Source organism: Dermacentor silvarum, chromosome 3, assembly GCF_013339745.2.
Source record: "Dermacentor silvarum isolate Dsil-2018 chromosome 3, BIME_Dsil_1.4, whole genome shotgun sequence".
NCBI lineage: Eukaryota > Metazoa > Arthropoda > Arachnida > Ixodida > Ixodidae > Dermacentor > Dermacentor silvarum.
The window spans coordinates 193,547,581-193,563,936 of record NC_051156.1 but is presented as its reverse complement, the minus strand read 5'-3'; the positions used below and the strand labels follow the sequence as shown (position 1 = coordinate 193,563,936).

At 46.1% G+C, this 16,356-nt stretch overlaps 1 protein-coding gene across 2 annotated transcripts in view; it reads right to left on the bottom strand.

Moving 5' to 3' along the window:
- The window catches only part of LOC119446385 (neprilysin-1-like), a 93,588-nt gene that overhangs the window by 19,318 nt on the left and 57,914 nt on the right, over positions 1-16,356 (bottom strand). For both annotated transcript variants that reach the window (XM_049664104.1, XM_037710808.2), the window contains 7 exons: positions 11,557-11,606; positions 9,220-9,306; positions 5,088-5,293; positions 3,486-3,677; positions 2,352-2,438; positions 1,168-1,298; positions 675-900 (listed from right to left, as the gene is read on the bottom strand). In XM_049664104.1, coding sequence (XP_049520061.1) covers positions 675-900; positions 1,168-1,298; positions 2,352-2,438; positions 3,486-3,677; positions 5,088-5,293; positions 9,220-9,306; positions 11,557-11,606 — 979 coding nt within the window. The remainder of the gene's footprint in view (positions 1-674; positions 901-1,167; positions 1,299-2,351; positions 2,439-3,485; positions 3,678-5,087; positions 5,294-9,219; positions 9,307-11,556; positions 11,607-16,356) is intronic.

Below are 16,356 nucleotides of genomic sequence, written 5' to 3'. Positions count from 1 at the left end.
ATGCACATCGCGAAATATGCGCAATAAATGTAACACTAATGTTATTAGGTGTGAATTTTTAGTACAGAAACCTGACGCTTGAAGAGTGCGTCGGTGGCGCTACAGTGCTCCTTAATAGAAATCTGTCTTCGTGTGTTGATGTAATCACTGCTACTTACGCTATCACGCGAGCAATGGTAGTTCAAAACGAATGCTGGAGTGCAATGAAGTATGAATACACAAGTGTACAAAGGAAGCTAGCATGGACAAGTGTTGAAAAGAGACACTAGAAGTGTTATTTTGTGCACTTCTGCTCTCCTACGTCACTAACATTTCTATTAAGTCCCCATGTGCTGCAGAAATGGAGTCCGACTTGTAGAATTGAACGGGCGGGTCTGACGGATGCTCACTGGAGCGGGTACCTGTCCTTGCATAAAGTGACTGTCGATACCCTAAACTAAAAAGTGCGGTTAGACGATCACGTACTGACGATCACGTTTGCAGGGTAAATAGTCCGTCAATGTGAGTTGCAAGAAAAATCTCGAAACTCACACGAAACCCATCGAAATGCGACCTCTAGAAACGGGGCTGGTGCTTGTCAAGTTCCATCCAACGTACAGCGAAAACGTTTAGATGCGTGTTGGTGAGCGGCTCTTTAAACCACTTCTGACCAGAGACGTCAATACTGCACTCACGTCGTCTTTCGCCTGTGGGCTGAATTCTCTATCGATGTAAAGCCTTCCCATGGGGTGATCGAGTATCGCGCTGATACTGCCGATGCAACGCTGCCATATCGGCAGGATCTTCTCAACTCCCTGCACCACGCGCACGAACTCGAATTCCAACTTGCGCAGAAGCTTGGACGAAGTTGGCCCAAAGTTCTGCATCAGTCGCCATCCGACGTAGTTGTAGATGGTGGACCTGCAGGAAGGCATCCGGTAAGGAGCTAACGATTATGTAGTTAGGAATAACGATTATGTTTAACACAAGCAGTATAAGTTAGCCGACATTTAGTGAACGAACCAGGCGCTACTCGACACCAATTCAAACACGAGAAAATCGTCGTAGAGACATTCCTTCATGTGTATTACATTAAATTGGCAACAAAACCGTATGGTCACTGAAAACTGCATTACTGCAACGGGCAAAAGTTTTTAAGCAGCTGTCACATGTTGTATTCGCACTCACCTTTCGACCGTCTTGAGAAAGTCGAGCGTGGAATTGTAGTATTCAGGCTCCCTCATGACAACACCTTCTTCCTCCGTCATAGTTAGGTTGATCGGCTCAAAAATTCTGTTTAGTATAGTTAGCCAGTCCACCTAGAAGCAACAACATACCGGACACGATTGTGATTTCCGTGCGAAATGCAAAGCTTGCTAGCGTTACTAATGTACGTACCGTAAGCCTAGCATGAGCGGCGTCAAATCATGCAGCTGTGTGCGTGTCAGAAAAGGGACACATACTCGTGTGTATTGCATGGAACAACGCTTCCTTTCATTGGGACCATTGTGTTAAGAATGAAGCGTACGACTACTGTTCCAACATCTAACTTCCCCGACAACGTCAGCGTATTATAATTTTTGTTTAAAAATTTCTCACTACACAAACGATAACCTTTGACTCTTGGTCAGGCTTTTTTGTAAGCAGCAGTTACGCATTCTCTTTTAGACACATAACCAAGGTACACCTCACAGCTTTCGGTACACCTCACACAAAATACAGTTGGTTCTGAGTGTCTTCATCTTGATTTCCGCTCAGAACAGCGTGACTACTTTGGGCTTATAGATAATTTAGTGATATTAGGAAAATTGCAGGCTTAAGATATTTACGTGGGACAAATGGACGTATAGTTAGATATCTTATATCACTAAAATGTAAAAAAGAAAGAAAAGACGTACGCGAGTCTAGCACTGTAGGCCTTTATGGCCTAAGTGCCTACACGCCGTAAACTATCACCTAATGTGTGCAGTCGTGCACAAACGAGGTCGTCATTCGAAGCCCATTTTCATGAAAACTTGAAGATAAAAAAAGCCAACAGGACGCTCTTAAGTTCATTCTACACGTTACACACACATCAGGGCTAAAATTCGAGATAATCAAACGTGCGCAAGGCGATGTTTACGAATCAAGCCAATTTTCTTGCTCAGCGTTTCACCAATCGACGATGACTCCCCCCCGCGCTTCAGCAAGCGAAACGCGAAACGATTATGCCTTGCGTAACGCTTATTGCTTGCGATTTCTTTCGACGCATTCTTCGTGGCCGCCCGAAGCATGCAAAGGTGCGCAAGCGAAGAACAACACCGCAGGCAACGTATACCCGGCGTTTTTGTGGCATTATGCGAACTACCCAGACTTATGAGAAATGAACTTGCCTGCGGAAACTCTGCGCTCAAGTTGGCAATCGTCCGGCGGTTGTACATGGAGTCGAATACTCGTCGATCTTCTGGAGACCTCGTGCGCTGCAAGAGAAATGAGAAAAATGTCGTGCGTTATGATTCTTCGCATGAAACCACGATTGAGTAGCGGTGTTGTTTTCTTTCTATACCTTCTCTGTTTTCGGTTTTTATGTTCGCGCAGCAGGATTCCGGAAGAAGGCTCGTGCAATGTACTAGCATATCCTTTAAGTCGAAATTAGTTGCTTTTGTTATGTTTCATTTTTTTTTCTATGGTAGCTAAGTTCATGACTCAGCTGGCTCCTACATGCACTTCCTTCTCGTGAGCAAGCTGGAGCGATGCGGAAAAAAAAGATATACGTCTGACCGGGCACCGGGGTCAAGGCTTCAGCAACTATTACGCGTCTCGTGAGCACGCCGTTCTTCACGTTTTGTGTGCCAAGCTCGTGCTGATAACTTATTCTAAGCCGAAAAATATTATCATGCTTATAATAAATTGAACGATTCCGAATTGTGCTGAGCTCCTTTTCCGCGTGTTGTGAGCCACCGATTCTCTACGGGAGACCTTTTTGATCCTTAGAATGATATAGGACCGATGGCCCACGATCTAGCCCGCGCTATAATTGTTCTAGTTTGTTAGCGTTCGGCGCAGCCAGCTGCGCAGGGTACGGGAAAAAAAAATATGCACACAGATGCACTACATTTCACGGCACACCGCGCAATGCATCTGTCGTCTACATGACGCCTGTCTCGTCGCATTCATTGCTTTTCATGCTGTCTTTCTGTGCGTGCAAGTGAAAGTTACTGGCACAACGGCCGCTCAAGCTAACCTGCGGCAAGGCAATTAAGTAATGCGGAGGTCATTTATGGGCCATTTTCAATCTTCCGTGGTCATACCTGGCACAGATTTTACCTATGCCAGCCTGTAGGCTCTAAAAAGATGAAAACTTTGTCAAAGTGGACTAAGTGTTTCTTTTTATTGAGTAATTGGGCTGCGTGAAGTGGAAAGGACCGTCGGCGAATCGGTCTCATGTGCTAGCTCCTGCCCTGTTGATCGAGTTTCGAAGTTTCTCTGAGAGAATGTGTGACACTTGCGAACAGGCGCGTGCTTACCTTGGCGAGATTCGCCTCGAAGGTGATGATGTCCTCGACGGCGGCGTCGACTGCGCTTTCGCTGAGGCTCGGTTGTATGAAGCGTATCGACCCCGCCATGTACTTCTTGTATGCCCTGACGATGGGCTCGTTGTTGGGAGTGGTCATGTTGATCAGCTGGTTGCGGCCGATCCCGAAGCCGGGTTGATCGAACTGGAACGGGAGTGGGGGGAAAGTTCGAGGTTCGGTTATACGTCGTGTTTTTTTACTACTTTCGATTGTTTCAGAGTACCTCTGTTAAGCTGAAGCAGCTGGTAGTGGAACAATGATGTCGCGCTTTTTTATCAAGTCGGATGACCGTAGCAAACCGGGTGCAGGAGAGGATAGCAGTTAGACTTCAAGCGCCCCTAGTAATCGGAGGTTATTTCTTATGATCGATGCACGTACCGTAAACAGGGTCCATGTTCGTATAGTAGTAGGTGGCGTTCTCCAAAAAGAAAAAAGAAAGACTTACCCTATAATTTGGAAAAAGGTCTCTCGCCTGTATGACACCGATTCGGTGAGCGATTCAAGACATTTACTTGTGCTAGAATCACACTGAGAATTTATTTCCGGCACAGATGGCTATACATAACGTGCCTGAAACAACCATTCACAGCCACCAGTATCTATTCTTTGTCGATATTGCAGAACATCTAATTTGCTACGTTTGCGCCGTCTTCATCTCTAATCAAAGGCGTACGAGATAACTGACTGAGGCAATTGTTGCTGCCTTCGCCATATTTCAAGATAATCTGGTGAAAATATGTTTACCGTTCTCGTGCTCTCCGGGACTAATATGTATGCCGTGCTCTCATTCGCAAGAAATATTTCCGCGCGCTGTAACTGGCGTGGATACCAGCCAGTCGGGGCGTCAGACATAATATTAATGAAGGTGGCTGGACAATGGTAAACTGCACTGAAGAAACGAAAAGCTTTGGGAATGAATTTCAAGGACCTGCATTCACAAAAATAAAAAGAATGTTCTATGCTATTATGTATGTATACTAGTATGTGGTATGCATGATAGTATAACAATAAAAGCAGGCTTCATTTAATCGCGATAGTGTACGTATCACAACGATAGTGGACATAACGCTTCAAAACATAAGCTGACATGCGCGCACTTCTGGCGATAGTTGGCGCCCCGCAGAAACCGCTGGAACGAGTTTATCAGTACGGCTCGTATATACCGGGACGTGTAGTCAGAAAAACCTCTTAGGCTGTAATTGTTCGTAAGAGCAAATTACAGCCAATCATGAAGCTGCCCACATTAGAGAAGGACACCGGCCAATGGCAAAGAGCACTTAAGAAAGAAAATCTTCGTAAATCCGGATAACAATCTTTTACATCTCGCGCACCATTTTAGCGTTTTGAGATGAAGCGCACCTAATCTCGACCCCGTGGCGAACGGTATTCGAAGACCACGCTCGGTTGTGGGTTGGAACACTGGCGATGAGCAACTCGGCAAGAACAGACTGCGCATTATCGCGTTTTTTTCTTTCTTGCCGGGTTCTACAGCCCCCCCTGCAAATGGTGGCTGCCCACCCTAGAAGCGCTGCACGTTCTGGTCTATGTACTCACACTGATGACGTAGACGGAAGTGTTCTTGAGATCGACGCCCACACCGGTGGCCATGATGAAGCTGAGCCCGGTCTTGGTGTAGGCCTGGACGAACAGCTCCTCCCAAGATGGCGCCTCCTGCCAACCAACGGGCCGAGGCCAATCGTGGATGCCGACGCTGCTGAGCATGGTACGCAGGGCAGCGTACTTGGTCTCCTCACTGATGGCTGCGCGAGGGCGGAACTTGGTTAGTCGAGGAGAGAGAGAGAGAATAGAGGAAAGGCAGCGAGGTTAAGGAGACGCACGTCCGGTTTGCTACCCTGCGCTGCCAGAAGGGGATATAGGAAAGGGCAAATTAAACCGCTTGAGATTCGTGTATAAGGAAACAGGCGATAGAGGGGCGACAAATAATAAGATGGGCGGTGCTGCGAGGTACCTATATGAGTGGGTGATGTCCTGAATCAAGCTTCAGCTTGCTTCAGAAGCACCGTGATCAAATCACGTGGCTTTAAAAAAAAGTAAGGAAGCAGCGGAATGTATATAAACGAAACGGCAGTAAGAGTGCGCGCGAAGTTTTGAAACACCGGACGTGTCGTAGCGATGACGCGTACAGGCGCTGCGGGTTCGGCGCGAAATTCATGAACTTAAACGTTGGCCTTCATATCTATTTTGTGACAATCAACTTACTATTACAAAATTAACGACACTATAGTTCTCAAACAAAAATATGCTGATCACACGACTGTGAGAATCGATGTAAGCGGAGCTTTCGATGCTGTTTGCTTTGATTGACGATAATTATTGTCCTGCTTGTCGCTTCTGGTCGTGGTGCTCACGACGCTCGTCGCCTTTCACGGCCGCCACGCGTCGTTGCATTGCCTCACGTCTTCGAGTCAGCATACATTCGCTGCCTGCAGCCAAGCAGGTCTAAAAAAAAAAAAAACTTTTCCGCGCGACGCTTCCTTCGGGCCTGGGTGTCCTCGACGCTTAGTGCACGCTTCGGAGCCATTTTGCTGGCGTGTGTTTACGTGCTCCTTCTGCATACGTGGCCAGCACGCTGTTGAGACGCTAGCTCCCATCACTCTCTTCAGGCTATGGACGATTGTAAGGTTTACACTTTCACAGCCCAGCACATGCATTTGGTCGCATAGGAACGCAAGCACAGCACGTGCCATACGCACGAACTGTGAAACGCTGCCGTGGCAGCACCGGCGGCTACGCGCGGAGGCAAGCGCCATCTGGGAGTGTTGCAAGAAACCCAGCGGTACGTGCGAGCAAGACCATAACTAGGGAGCCTACATGCAAGCGCCGTTAACGGCGCTTGCATGTAGGCTTCCCTAACCATAACATCAGCAGCAGCGCCCGCAAAGTTGGGAGAAGAGGCAAAGAACGCTTCGCTTTAAATACATTGTCAGTCTAAACTTAAGTGCTTTGCTTTAGTGTCCCTTTAAGGCTCCCTAACACGCGAGTGTTTCGAGGCGCGCCCAGCTCTGCGGGGCGGCTGTTCTTCCTGTCAACGACAGCATTTCGCTGTCTGAAAGCGCAGCAACTTCTCTGCTTCTGCGCGAGTAGCAAAGGCGTCCGGTTAAAGGACGAGCGTTGCAATCAACGCAGTGTATCACCACTTGTCATGCTTTATTGTTCTGCCTACTATTGAAGGAGCACTTAGTAGACACTGCGTGCGTACCTACAGCCACTATTGAGGCTAAGCGAGAAGGCAGCGAGGCGACAACGCGTGATGACAATTGGTTTCGGAAAGTTTGCATCAATCGTTGTGGTTGGCCCAGTGTGTGGTTAAATAACAAAACTCCGTAGAAATTTTGCTCGAATGCACTGCACTTCCCTTTTCGACATCGGCTACTGTACCGTCGTTGTGCTTAACAAAAAGAGAAAAAAAAAAGAAAAAAACATATCAAAAATGAATTCCCGTTGCTATCTCGGAATGCGTTGAACATGCTTTAGGAGCAAGTTACCTGTAGCGCTACCTTGCACAATCTCTGTCAACACGTGTTACGGGTGGTGCTCCCTGTTACCACCGAGCCTTACCAGTACACGGGCATCAACCGGTACTTCGACCGCCACTTTCTTTCAGACCAGTTCTGAACTGCGTTCAGCGTCTGTGACCGCCTCTGGTCGCACTCCATGACCAGCGAGGTGGTAATAGTGGAGCCGCAGAACCATGGCAAGCAAACAAAATTTCATAATTATAATATTCATCATTATTATTATTATTATTATTATTATTATTATTATTATTATTATTATTATTATTATTATTATTATTATTATTATTATTATTAAAATGTATCCACTGCAGCAATATACTATATTTATACTGCCATGCCAACATCTCATTTGTAGTGAAGGAAAAGAAAAACTGGCGCCTATAGTCGGTGACAACTTAACAATTACGCTCAAGCTCCACCTAGACAAAACACGTTGCACCGGCCCTTCATCTCTGAAAAAGAGCCGAGCCAACTGGCACAGCTTAATGACTTTGCTCTGCTGATGTTATTGCTCGGCTAATTGGAAAATAAAAGCTCGCCGTTTCAAGCTCAACTATTTTTGTCTTTGGTTGAGCCCTGATATCAGGATAACCCATAAAATTTGCATTTACGTTTCATCTTGAAGCCGGTGACCCAAAGACAGATCTGTACAGAAGCAAAAAGAACAAAAAAAAAAACAACGCAATTCAGGGCTTACAGTGACAATGATCGAAGGAGATATACGCTGATGGCTGAATTACTCTCTATGGTCTTGTTCTACGTTTGTTACGCCACAAAAGGTCTGTCAATAATAGAAAAAAATTCACGGTTGAGAGCCGATCGTGCCGAATAGCGGTGGCTATCAAGTATTTCATGACGTCATAGTTACCGCGTTCTCCTGGTCTCGTGGAATAAAGTTGAATGTCATTGAATTCTGGTTCCAGTGGAGCTGGCATTCTTTCGCTGGAAACAACTTACTTTCGAAAGCTCCTTTTATGATTCAACAGCAATCTAGCCGCACGCACAGTCACTGTTTCGACCAGTCACGGAAGAGCGTAAATCTGCGGCAGTTGTATGATGGCGACGGTCCCGTGTATGACTTTTCCGCCAACTTCTAGTATACGATGACTCTGGCCTTCATAGAAGAGAGACACCTGCTACATCAGAAATGTTATCTATGAAATACGAAAAAAAGAATAATTACACCCTTTGTCATATTTGTACACATCCTTTACACATGTTGTCCGCAATAGTCATCGTCAGCCTTGCTTGCCTTTCCTTCCTTTGAAATTCTGCGTCCTGTCAAAACCTTTCCTGTCAAGAATGCTATGTCGCGGTGATAACGCGAATGGCGTTAGTGACCGTGAAGTAAAAAAATTCACCGACGATTACGATACTCCGTAATGCGAATTTTGAGCTCAGCTGTTCAGGTGTTTTGAATTGGCGATATATTGTACAACGCAAAGAATTTGATTCTGAACGACAGGGTCCTCTCGGCGGTGGCGCTGAGCCTCTGCTCGGGCAGCTCGTTTAACAGCAGCGACGGACGAAGTATTTCCACCGGTTTTGTCGCTCATGGTTCCGAAAGAAAGCGTGAACACGGGAACGCGTGGCTCGCGCGCAGCGCATTCTCTAGCAGCAGCAGCAGCGCAAGCGAAGTAGCGCAGGCGCAGTGTGTCGAAAGTCCACGCCAGCGCTTTGTTTCCATATATGGTATCGGTGGACGCGCACGCCGCATGCCTGGTCGCCGCCGTTGAGCTCGTCTCGAGCGGCACTCAGCCTTCCGCCTCACCCTTTCTCCATACTCTCCTCCTCATGCTTCCGCGGCACCCTCCTCCTCCGCTTTCTTCCCTCGCGCTCGCTTCGCTATCGCCGTCTTTCATCCCCCGCTGCATTCCGCGTTCGCTCTTTCATCCTTAGCTCTGCTCGTTCGCTCGGTTACGCCGAGGGACGCCGATGCTCAACACAGGAACGGGCGCCTATGAGCTGCGCTCTAAAAGAAAGGCAAGATGCGCAACGTGTAGGCTACGATTATCGTTGAGGACCAGATAAGTTTCCAAAGGCTGCAATCTTTTCTTAGTGTGGGTAGCTAAGATGTATATTTCACTTGCGCGTCTGTTTGTTTTTGTGCACGCAGGAATCGACGCGAGCGCTGAAAATAGGCTCACATTCATTCGTGCAGCAGTGATAGGCGAGCACCACTTGGTCGGTGACGTTCTGGTCGTCCACCTTGTACGGCGCCTTCTCCAGGATGTCTGCGTGTAAAGAAGTGTTTATGAGACACGATGTTGTAGACTATTTCCCGCATGCTATCAAAACGTAAGCGCTACATTAACAATTTCAGATGTCATTCCAACGACGACTAGCGCCCTCTGCACGTCACTTGTCACTCTCTTCAACCGCACCCATTTACCACAGCCTTTTCTTTTTATGTCGATAGTAGAAAAACGACGCATTTTGGTAAGTTTGTGGATATCAAGTCTACGCGAGCCGAAAGTCAGAGTTAAAGCTGCACAAGCTACAAACTAGCAAGTGCTAACCATTTTCAGAAAACGTTTTGTTGTTATCAGATCTGCCCTATGACTCAGTGCCGTCTGATACACCTGTATGGCAACGGCAGCGCTCATAGGTTAGTTTAACTACTTCCCAAAATTGGAGGACGCTTAAGCTTCGCCTTTAAGCTAAGAACGCGATAGCGTTATCGGGACCCGTTCGCATCGCATCGTTCGCATACGGCAAGTAGGCTTCGTTTCACTGCAACACTCAACGTGGGAAAGCCAGCTTACAAAGACCAAGCTTACACCGATCCCCTTAAAGTCGGCGTCACTTTTAAACTGAAATGCATTGGTGGAAAGACGTTTTTCCAGGGCAATATAAGTGGTCTTATATTAAAATGTGAAGGCCCTAGCACCTTTTTTTATTTTTTATTAATTGTTTGCTATTGCCCCGACGCGCGCAGGTCTGGTAGAAATGCTGGAAAAGGGGTTTGTGTTTCAGTTTCCTCGTAGCAGAATTAGGTTTTCTCGTACATTCAAATTACAATCCGACGCCGATTGGTAAACAATCCGACGGCGAATCCGACGCCGAATGGTAAAGTCGTACTTTACCATTTTTCTGACGGATTTCACTGTGAGAAATTAAATTTTTGTTCACCAAAACCTTGCACCACGTGGAGGGCCTGCGCGGTTGATATGGTTGGATGATTGTTTCCGCCACCCGCGATCACACGCCAGTTGCCGACGCCAGATTTTCTGCGACATGGGGCCCTAAATGCTATCGCGTTAAATATTTCCTGGTGTCTTGAGACCCAAGTTGATTCCGAGATTGTGGGAGATGCCGTAGTTGTAAAGGTCCTTGGGTCAATCTTAAGCGTACACGTTTTTTAACGCAGAAATATCGGAAATGGCTTTAGAATGCGGCCACTTGCGCTGTAAAATGAACCCGTGACCTCCCTTTGAGCGGAAGTGTGGTATAAGTGCACTTCTTCAGCCACACTCCGGTGTCAGCGTCTGATCGTACTGCCGCCTTGTTAAAGAGAACGAGACTATATGTCCTGGTGAGCTTATCTGCGCAGCAATGCTGGAACATACTGAAGTGTGCGACATCTTTCAATATCCTAAAATATTGCAAAAAAGACACGCTCTGGAGGCAAAGTTCAGGGAGCAATAAAACAAGAAAAGGGGTCAAGTAATTCGCTCTCGTAATTTTTGAAGAAAACGGTATACGGTACGGGGTGGGGCGTTGGAAAGGAACACATTAGGTAGGCAGCCTTCATACACGCAGATGCTGAAGGGCTTAGGCGTGCGTACGAGCCCTGCTGTAAAACCCCCGTATTCCCCATAACTCCTATATCCAATGACATCATATGACATATCGGGAAAACGGGTTTTTGTATGGGATCCTATATGTTTCATATCGGATTATTCGATATGGTTGTTATGGGGCATATGGATTTCTCAGTAGGGACGGCAGCCTGACTGATTGTGACGGTTGTTCTTCGTGTCAACGAAAACCGCTCGCTATCTGAAGACATCCATTTATCTGCTTCTTCTCAAGTATAAAAGGCGTCCGGTTAAAAGACGAGCGTTGAGAGCAACGTAATGTATCACCACTTTTTATGCTTCTTGTTCTCGCTGTTACTGAAGGGACACTTGATCGACACCATGAGCGTAATGGTAGCCACTGGGGAGGCTAAGTGAGAAGGCAGACCGGCGACACTCCACTACCACCGTTTGTCTTAAGCAATACTGGGCGTTGACAACACACGAGGCAAGTTGCTAAATGTTTGCTGCAAATGTTCTTCAATTATGTAATGTTAATCAAACGTCGCAAATAAGAGCATGTAAGTAGTGCGACAGTCGTGCTAAATACACGCTTTCAAGTGAAAGTCCAGTCAGCAATAAACCAAGAAAAGGCGTCCAGTTAAACATGTTGGTTTTGATAGTTGGCCTTTGTAGCCGTTTATATATACTAGTGAATACAGCGTCACTATAAAAATATCTTGCCTCTGAGTTGGTGAAGCACCTTCAACCGCAGTCGATCGAACTTGCTGAACCTGCAAAGAACCAAATAAAGGTTTCATAACTACATCCTCAATAGTGCGAAACCTGTTTCAAGCCGCATCTGACGCGAAAATGCCTGTATTATGTTGAATATTCGTTACAAGCGCGCGCTTCTTGCATATGCTGATATTGAGAAGAAACGTTTTAGATAACTTCGTTATATCCGATGATTCCTTACATATGTGTTCGTTATATCATGCTTTGACGGCGTCCCATTACATGCCCAAGTAAACAGCAGTGCCTCAAGCTCAGCGTCTGGATATCGTTTGCACAAAATACTTGTCTTGCGAGTTATCCATGAGGTGCGATACACAGTTTACTCCCCTATTAAACTCTTTAGACAGTGATAACTTTCCTCTTATATTGACCGTGCAAATGACAAAAAATTGTACTTGCTTTTTAATAATACGATCTCATTACCAAGGCCTCTGCGTTATGAAATAGAGTTTATGAGATTTCCAGCGCCGCCCTATTCGACGACAAATTTTTAAATAAGTCTCCCTTGGAATGCAAGAGCATATATGCCTCTCACTCGACTTTTCTGTGTATCGCCATCTATTTGATCACCTGTAGTTTGAAATAGAATAGAGTAATGATTGTATTGCTCATCATCTATCGGAAAGAAGGAGAATTTTTTTTTATTCTGAAGTTTTGCGCTGTTTCATTGAAACCATAGCTCGCTTTAAAAGGAAGCTTCGTGGAAACGCAACAGCTTCACTCCCGGTTTGTATGGAGAAAATATAGACAGACGTTTACATTTACAATCAGCTGGATACGTTAGCTTGACAGAGGGCGTGGCACGTGACTTCATGCGTTCGATGAGGAATGTGACAAGCACTGGAATCACATAAATACCCAAACGGTGCATACGCCAACAAGGGGGTGCCCCGACATACAGGCTAAAGTCTCAATTCACTAAGACTCATTGAGACCCCACCCCGTACAGCCCACATGAAAAAGAACAGCCGCACGACGTATTCGCAGAAACATTCTTACGCTATGCGACTGTTCGTAAGAGCAGACGTCATGGCCATTATTAGCCAAACCGGCCGGCCAATGGGAATTACCGCTTCAGAACGAAACGCTTTGCGCATATCGCCACCGTACATGTGCTCACGCTCCACCAGAGCACAACGTACCGCGGTTAAAAGATGTCGTGTTGGCAACACATTTTTCGAACGAAACGACAATCGGCCGCACGACCCAGCCCCATTCGAGTAATACAGCATTGATCTTGTGATGCGCTTCGTACAACTGAGTAAAACTACTAACAGCCACGAAACGCACCAGACAAGGACGACAGACCGCAGAACATCGAACGGCCCCGTTGGTGGTTAGCGCTCCGCGCCCTTGTCTGACGTGTCCTATCGTGGTTACTATTTTTACTCAGTTGAGTTCCGCCGCGCATTAGGAGGTGAACAAAGAGCAGCTATGCCAATTTCTCGCTTTACTCAACCCGGCTTTCTTCATAAGAGCGAATTTGTGAAGGGAAAAAGATAATCAAGAACAAGTAGAAGACTGAGGTCTGCCTTTGCCCAAGCGGAATCTTGTGGCGATCACAGGCCGAAGAACAAAATGTAGAAAGAAGTTGTAAAAACCACACTAGCACCAACAGAAGCGACAACAGCATTAGCACCCCTGACTCGGGATAACCCAGACTCCATAACGTAAGCGAAGAAAGCCAGTCACGCCAGAGGCCCGTACAGAATCGCTCGTTATCCTCGGCCTTGACAGCTTCGCCACGCTGTTCGCGAAAGGAAAGCCAATTAGCGTATCGCAGGAAGCGCGCGATCCGTGCTGCTTTGTCGTACGGGTGCAAATTAATTTAATCGCTCCTTCTCTTCCATAGAGGATGACGACGCCAACGGCGCGAGAAAGCGACCGACTCCTCTTTGTATGCAACTCCGTGTCTATATAACGTTGATTCTCTCTCTCTCACTCTGACCTCTGACCACGCGCAGCCGCAAATCGCGACGCGAAGAGCCATCAATCTTATCGGTGGGCATTCGCGCGCGCTTTTCACGGCTTGAGTCATCGCCGAGTATTCGTGTACCTCATTCTTCCCAGGCTACCGTGTCTAGGTGCTAATGGCGATGCCGTTAACGATGCCTTACCTTCACCACGACACCGACTTGGATCTCCTCAAAGAAGACTCGGTTCCCCTCAGTGAAGCTTACTTCTTTTTACCAGTTACATATTTTTTTAGCATTTTACGTCTATGCGTCGCATCAACTACGTCTTTGTCTTTTTTTTTTTTTGTCATGAAGTTTATGATAGGTTGAAGTTACTTCGGTTCAAATACTAATTAGAATATTCTGTCTAACACAACCATAATCCACGCTAATCTCAGAATTTCACTCTCAGCAAGCACGAGTTTGAGAGGTTTTCCCACTGACGGTAATAATAACGACGGTTATTTTACAGTACACACTCCGCTTAACGCCCTTAATAATTACGGCAGCAATAATAAGGACATTTGAACCCGAGGAAATATATTTCAAAACATGGCTTTGGGATAGCTGGTGATCATCAAGATTGGATGCATATTGAGCGCTCAGGAATCACCAGTACGGACGCCAATGCGGTTGCTCTGTGGTGTCGCTTCCGCGCTCAACGTGTCCAGTTGTGAACCCTAAAGAGTTCCTTCGAGTGCATGTTACAAGTTTTTATTCCAGACCAGAAACCCTCTCGACCGCTCATCGTGGCTGTAAAATTAAGTGAACACGAACAGACGGAGTCCGTATAGACTGCTTTTGTTCCGTTAACACGCCCCCGTTTCAGCTGCTTTTCAACATCGCGGTCGTATGGCTTCGCTGACCTTCCCCAGACATTTTATATTGCTTAAAATGTGTCTAAAACAACTATCACACGTGGAACGTGTGCGTTCATAAGTGCTTTAAGTGGTATAGCCTCTGCGCAAACTGAGATCGTAGCGACGGAATGCACGCTTCATTACTGAACAGAGCGTTGGCTTTCATGTGAAACCACACTTGGGTATCGAGAAAAATAATGGCAAGCGGTTTCAGCAACGCCTTTACCGCGGCGCATTGCCCTATTTCAACGCGTGTTTACCGCTTGCAAGTACGTTCACCTATAGTAGGGTGCTTCGGTTTAGTAGGCACGAAAGCAGCACATGAGTTAGTTGCCAGGAATGTAAATGGCCATCCACGTGGCTCCAAATCTGTCATTTTATACTACACGAACGTGAGCTTACCGCTTCGCAACGCGCACATTGTTTATTAACGCCTACTCAATGTTCCCGAGCACGTCGGTCAGAAGCACATCTCGCCTATATTTCCTTGATTGCACACACGTGATCTGAAGCCTTAAGGCATTTCAGTATTGCGGTATTTCCTCAAAACTCGAAATCCATTGGAGCCCCCCTTTTTTCTTTCTTTTTTTTACTATCCGCCGGTCCATTGAGCTGATTACGTCTGACAGCACAAACAGGAAAACGCGCGTTCGCGCAATTAAAACGTACTAAAATATGACACAGTACCGCGCTACGTACTATGGCCTACGCACATCGTCCTGTTTATTTGCCGGGGCCACCACAGGCCACTCGGAGAAACCAATCGCTTCTTTGAGCCACAACTTCATCGTTTTCTTGGCGCAGACGCGTCGCCAGTTACGTCACACAGGCACAGGCCAACGCCTGCATCAGCTTTCCTATCCGAGAATGCCATGCAGTTGCACTTTTTTTTTCAGTTTAAGGCAATGACGCCATACGCAAAAGCCGAAAACATTCATTCGAGGTCCTCACAGTCACCTGCCCTTTCTCCCTGTTTGTGCCACCACGTGCTTGTCACATGGCCACTCTTGGTCTCCTCTTTTGTATAGTCCAGTATACGGGGGGATCATTTTTATAAGTTTCCCGAAATTTTTAAATATTGCCTATCGCAGAGAGCTTAATTCTCGTCCTTTAGCTGGATTGTTCGAAGAGGCGGACATTAACTAGCGCGAGAAATGGAAACACATATTCAAATAATCAACAAGAATTCACTAATTACCTTATTATTGATTAACTTGCGGCTCCTATTGCAATCTACGATTTGTAGCCGCTGATTTTGCAAGATGTATCCACTTGAAATGAATCTCCAGGATGACACCAATTTCGAGATATTATTCCCATAGTGTGGGACGAAATACATAGGCGGTCCTGTTACTTTTGTGCTTTAATGCATAAAGATCGGTTGGTAAAATAGTAAGTGAAACAACAGTGCATTTTTACGGCGAGTTTGATAGCATATCTCCAAACTCGTGTCATTCTGGAAATTCACTCCAAGTGGATTCGCCTTGTAAACTCACCGGCTACAATTCGTAAATAGCAATATGGGCTGTAATCTTAATAATTAGGAAGTTAATTATTGTATTCTTTATTTAGTTGAATATGTCTTTCGATTTCTCGTGCAAGTAATGTCCGCTTCCCAGAATAATCCAGTTCAAGGACTAGAACTATGTTAGCTGCAACTGGCGATATTTAAAAATCCCGGAATTCTTAAAAATGATCACCCGTATAGCGATATAACATTGCGAAATCGTATGGCGACAAATTCGGTGACATAATCAATGGATGTTGAAATTGGAGCTTTCCCTATGTTTCTAAAGACGCTATAATAGCGCAAACTGCTATGCTTAATAAAGTACATTTATACCCGACGTGAGTCGGTTGCGTCGTCTTAAGTTCGTGCTCCGACAGTCTTAAAATTCAGACAGCGTCACGCGGCACGATTTCGTGTGACG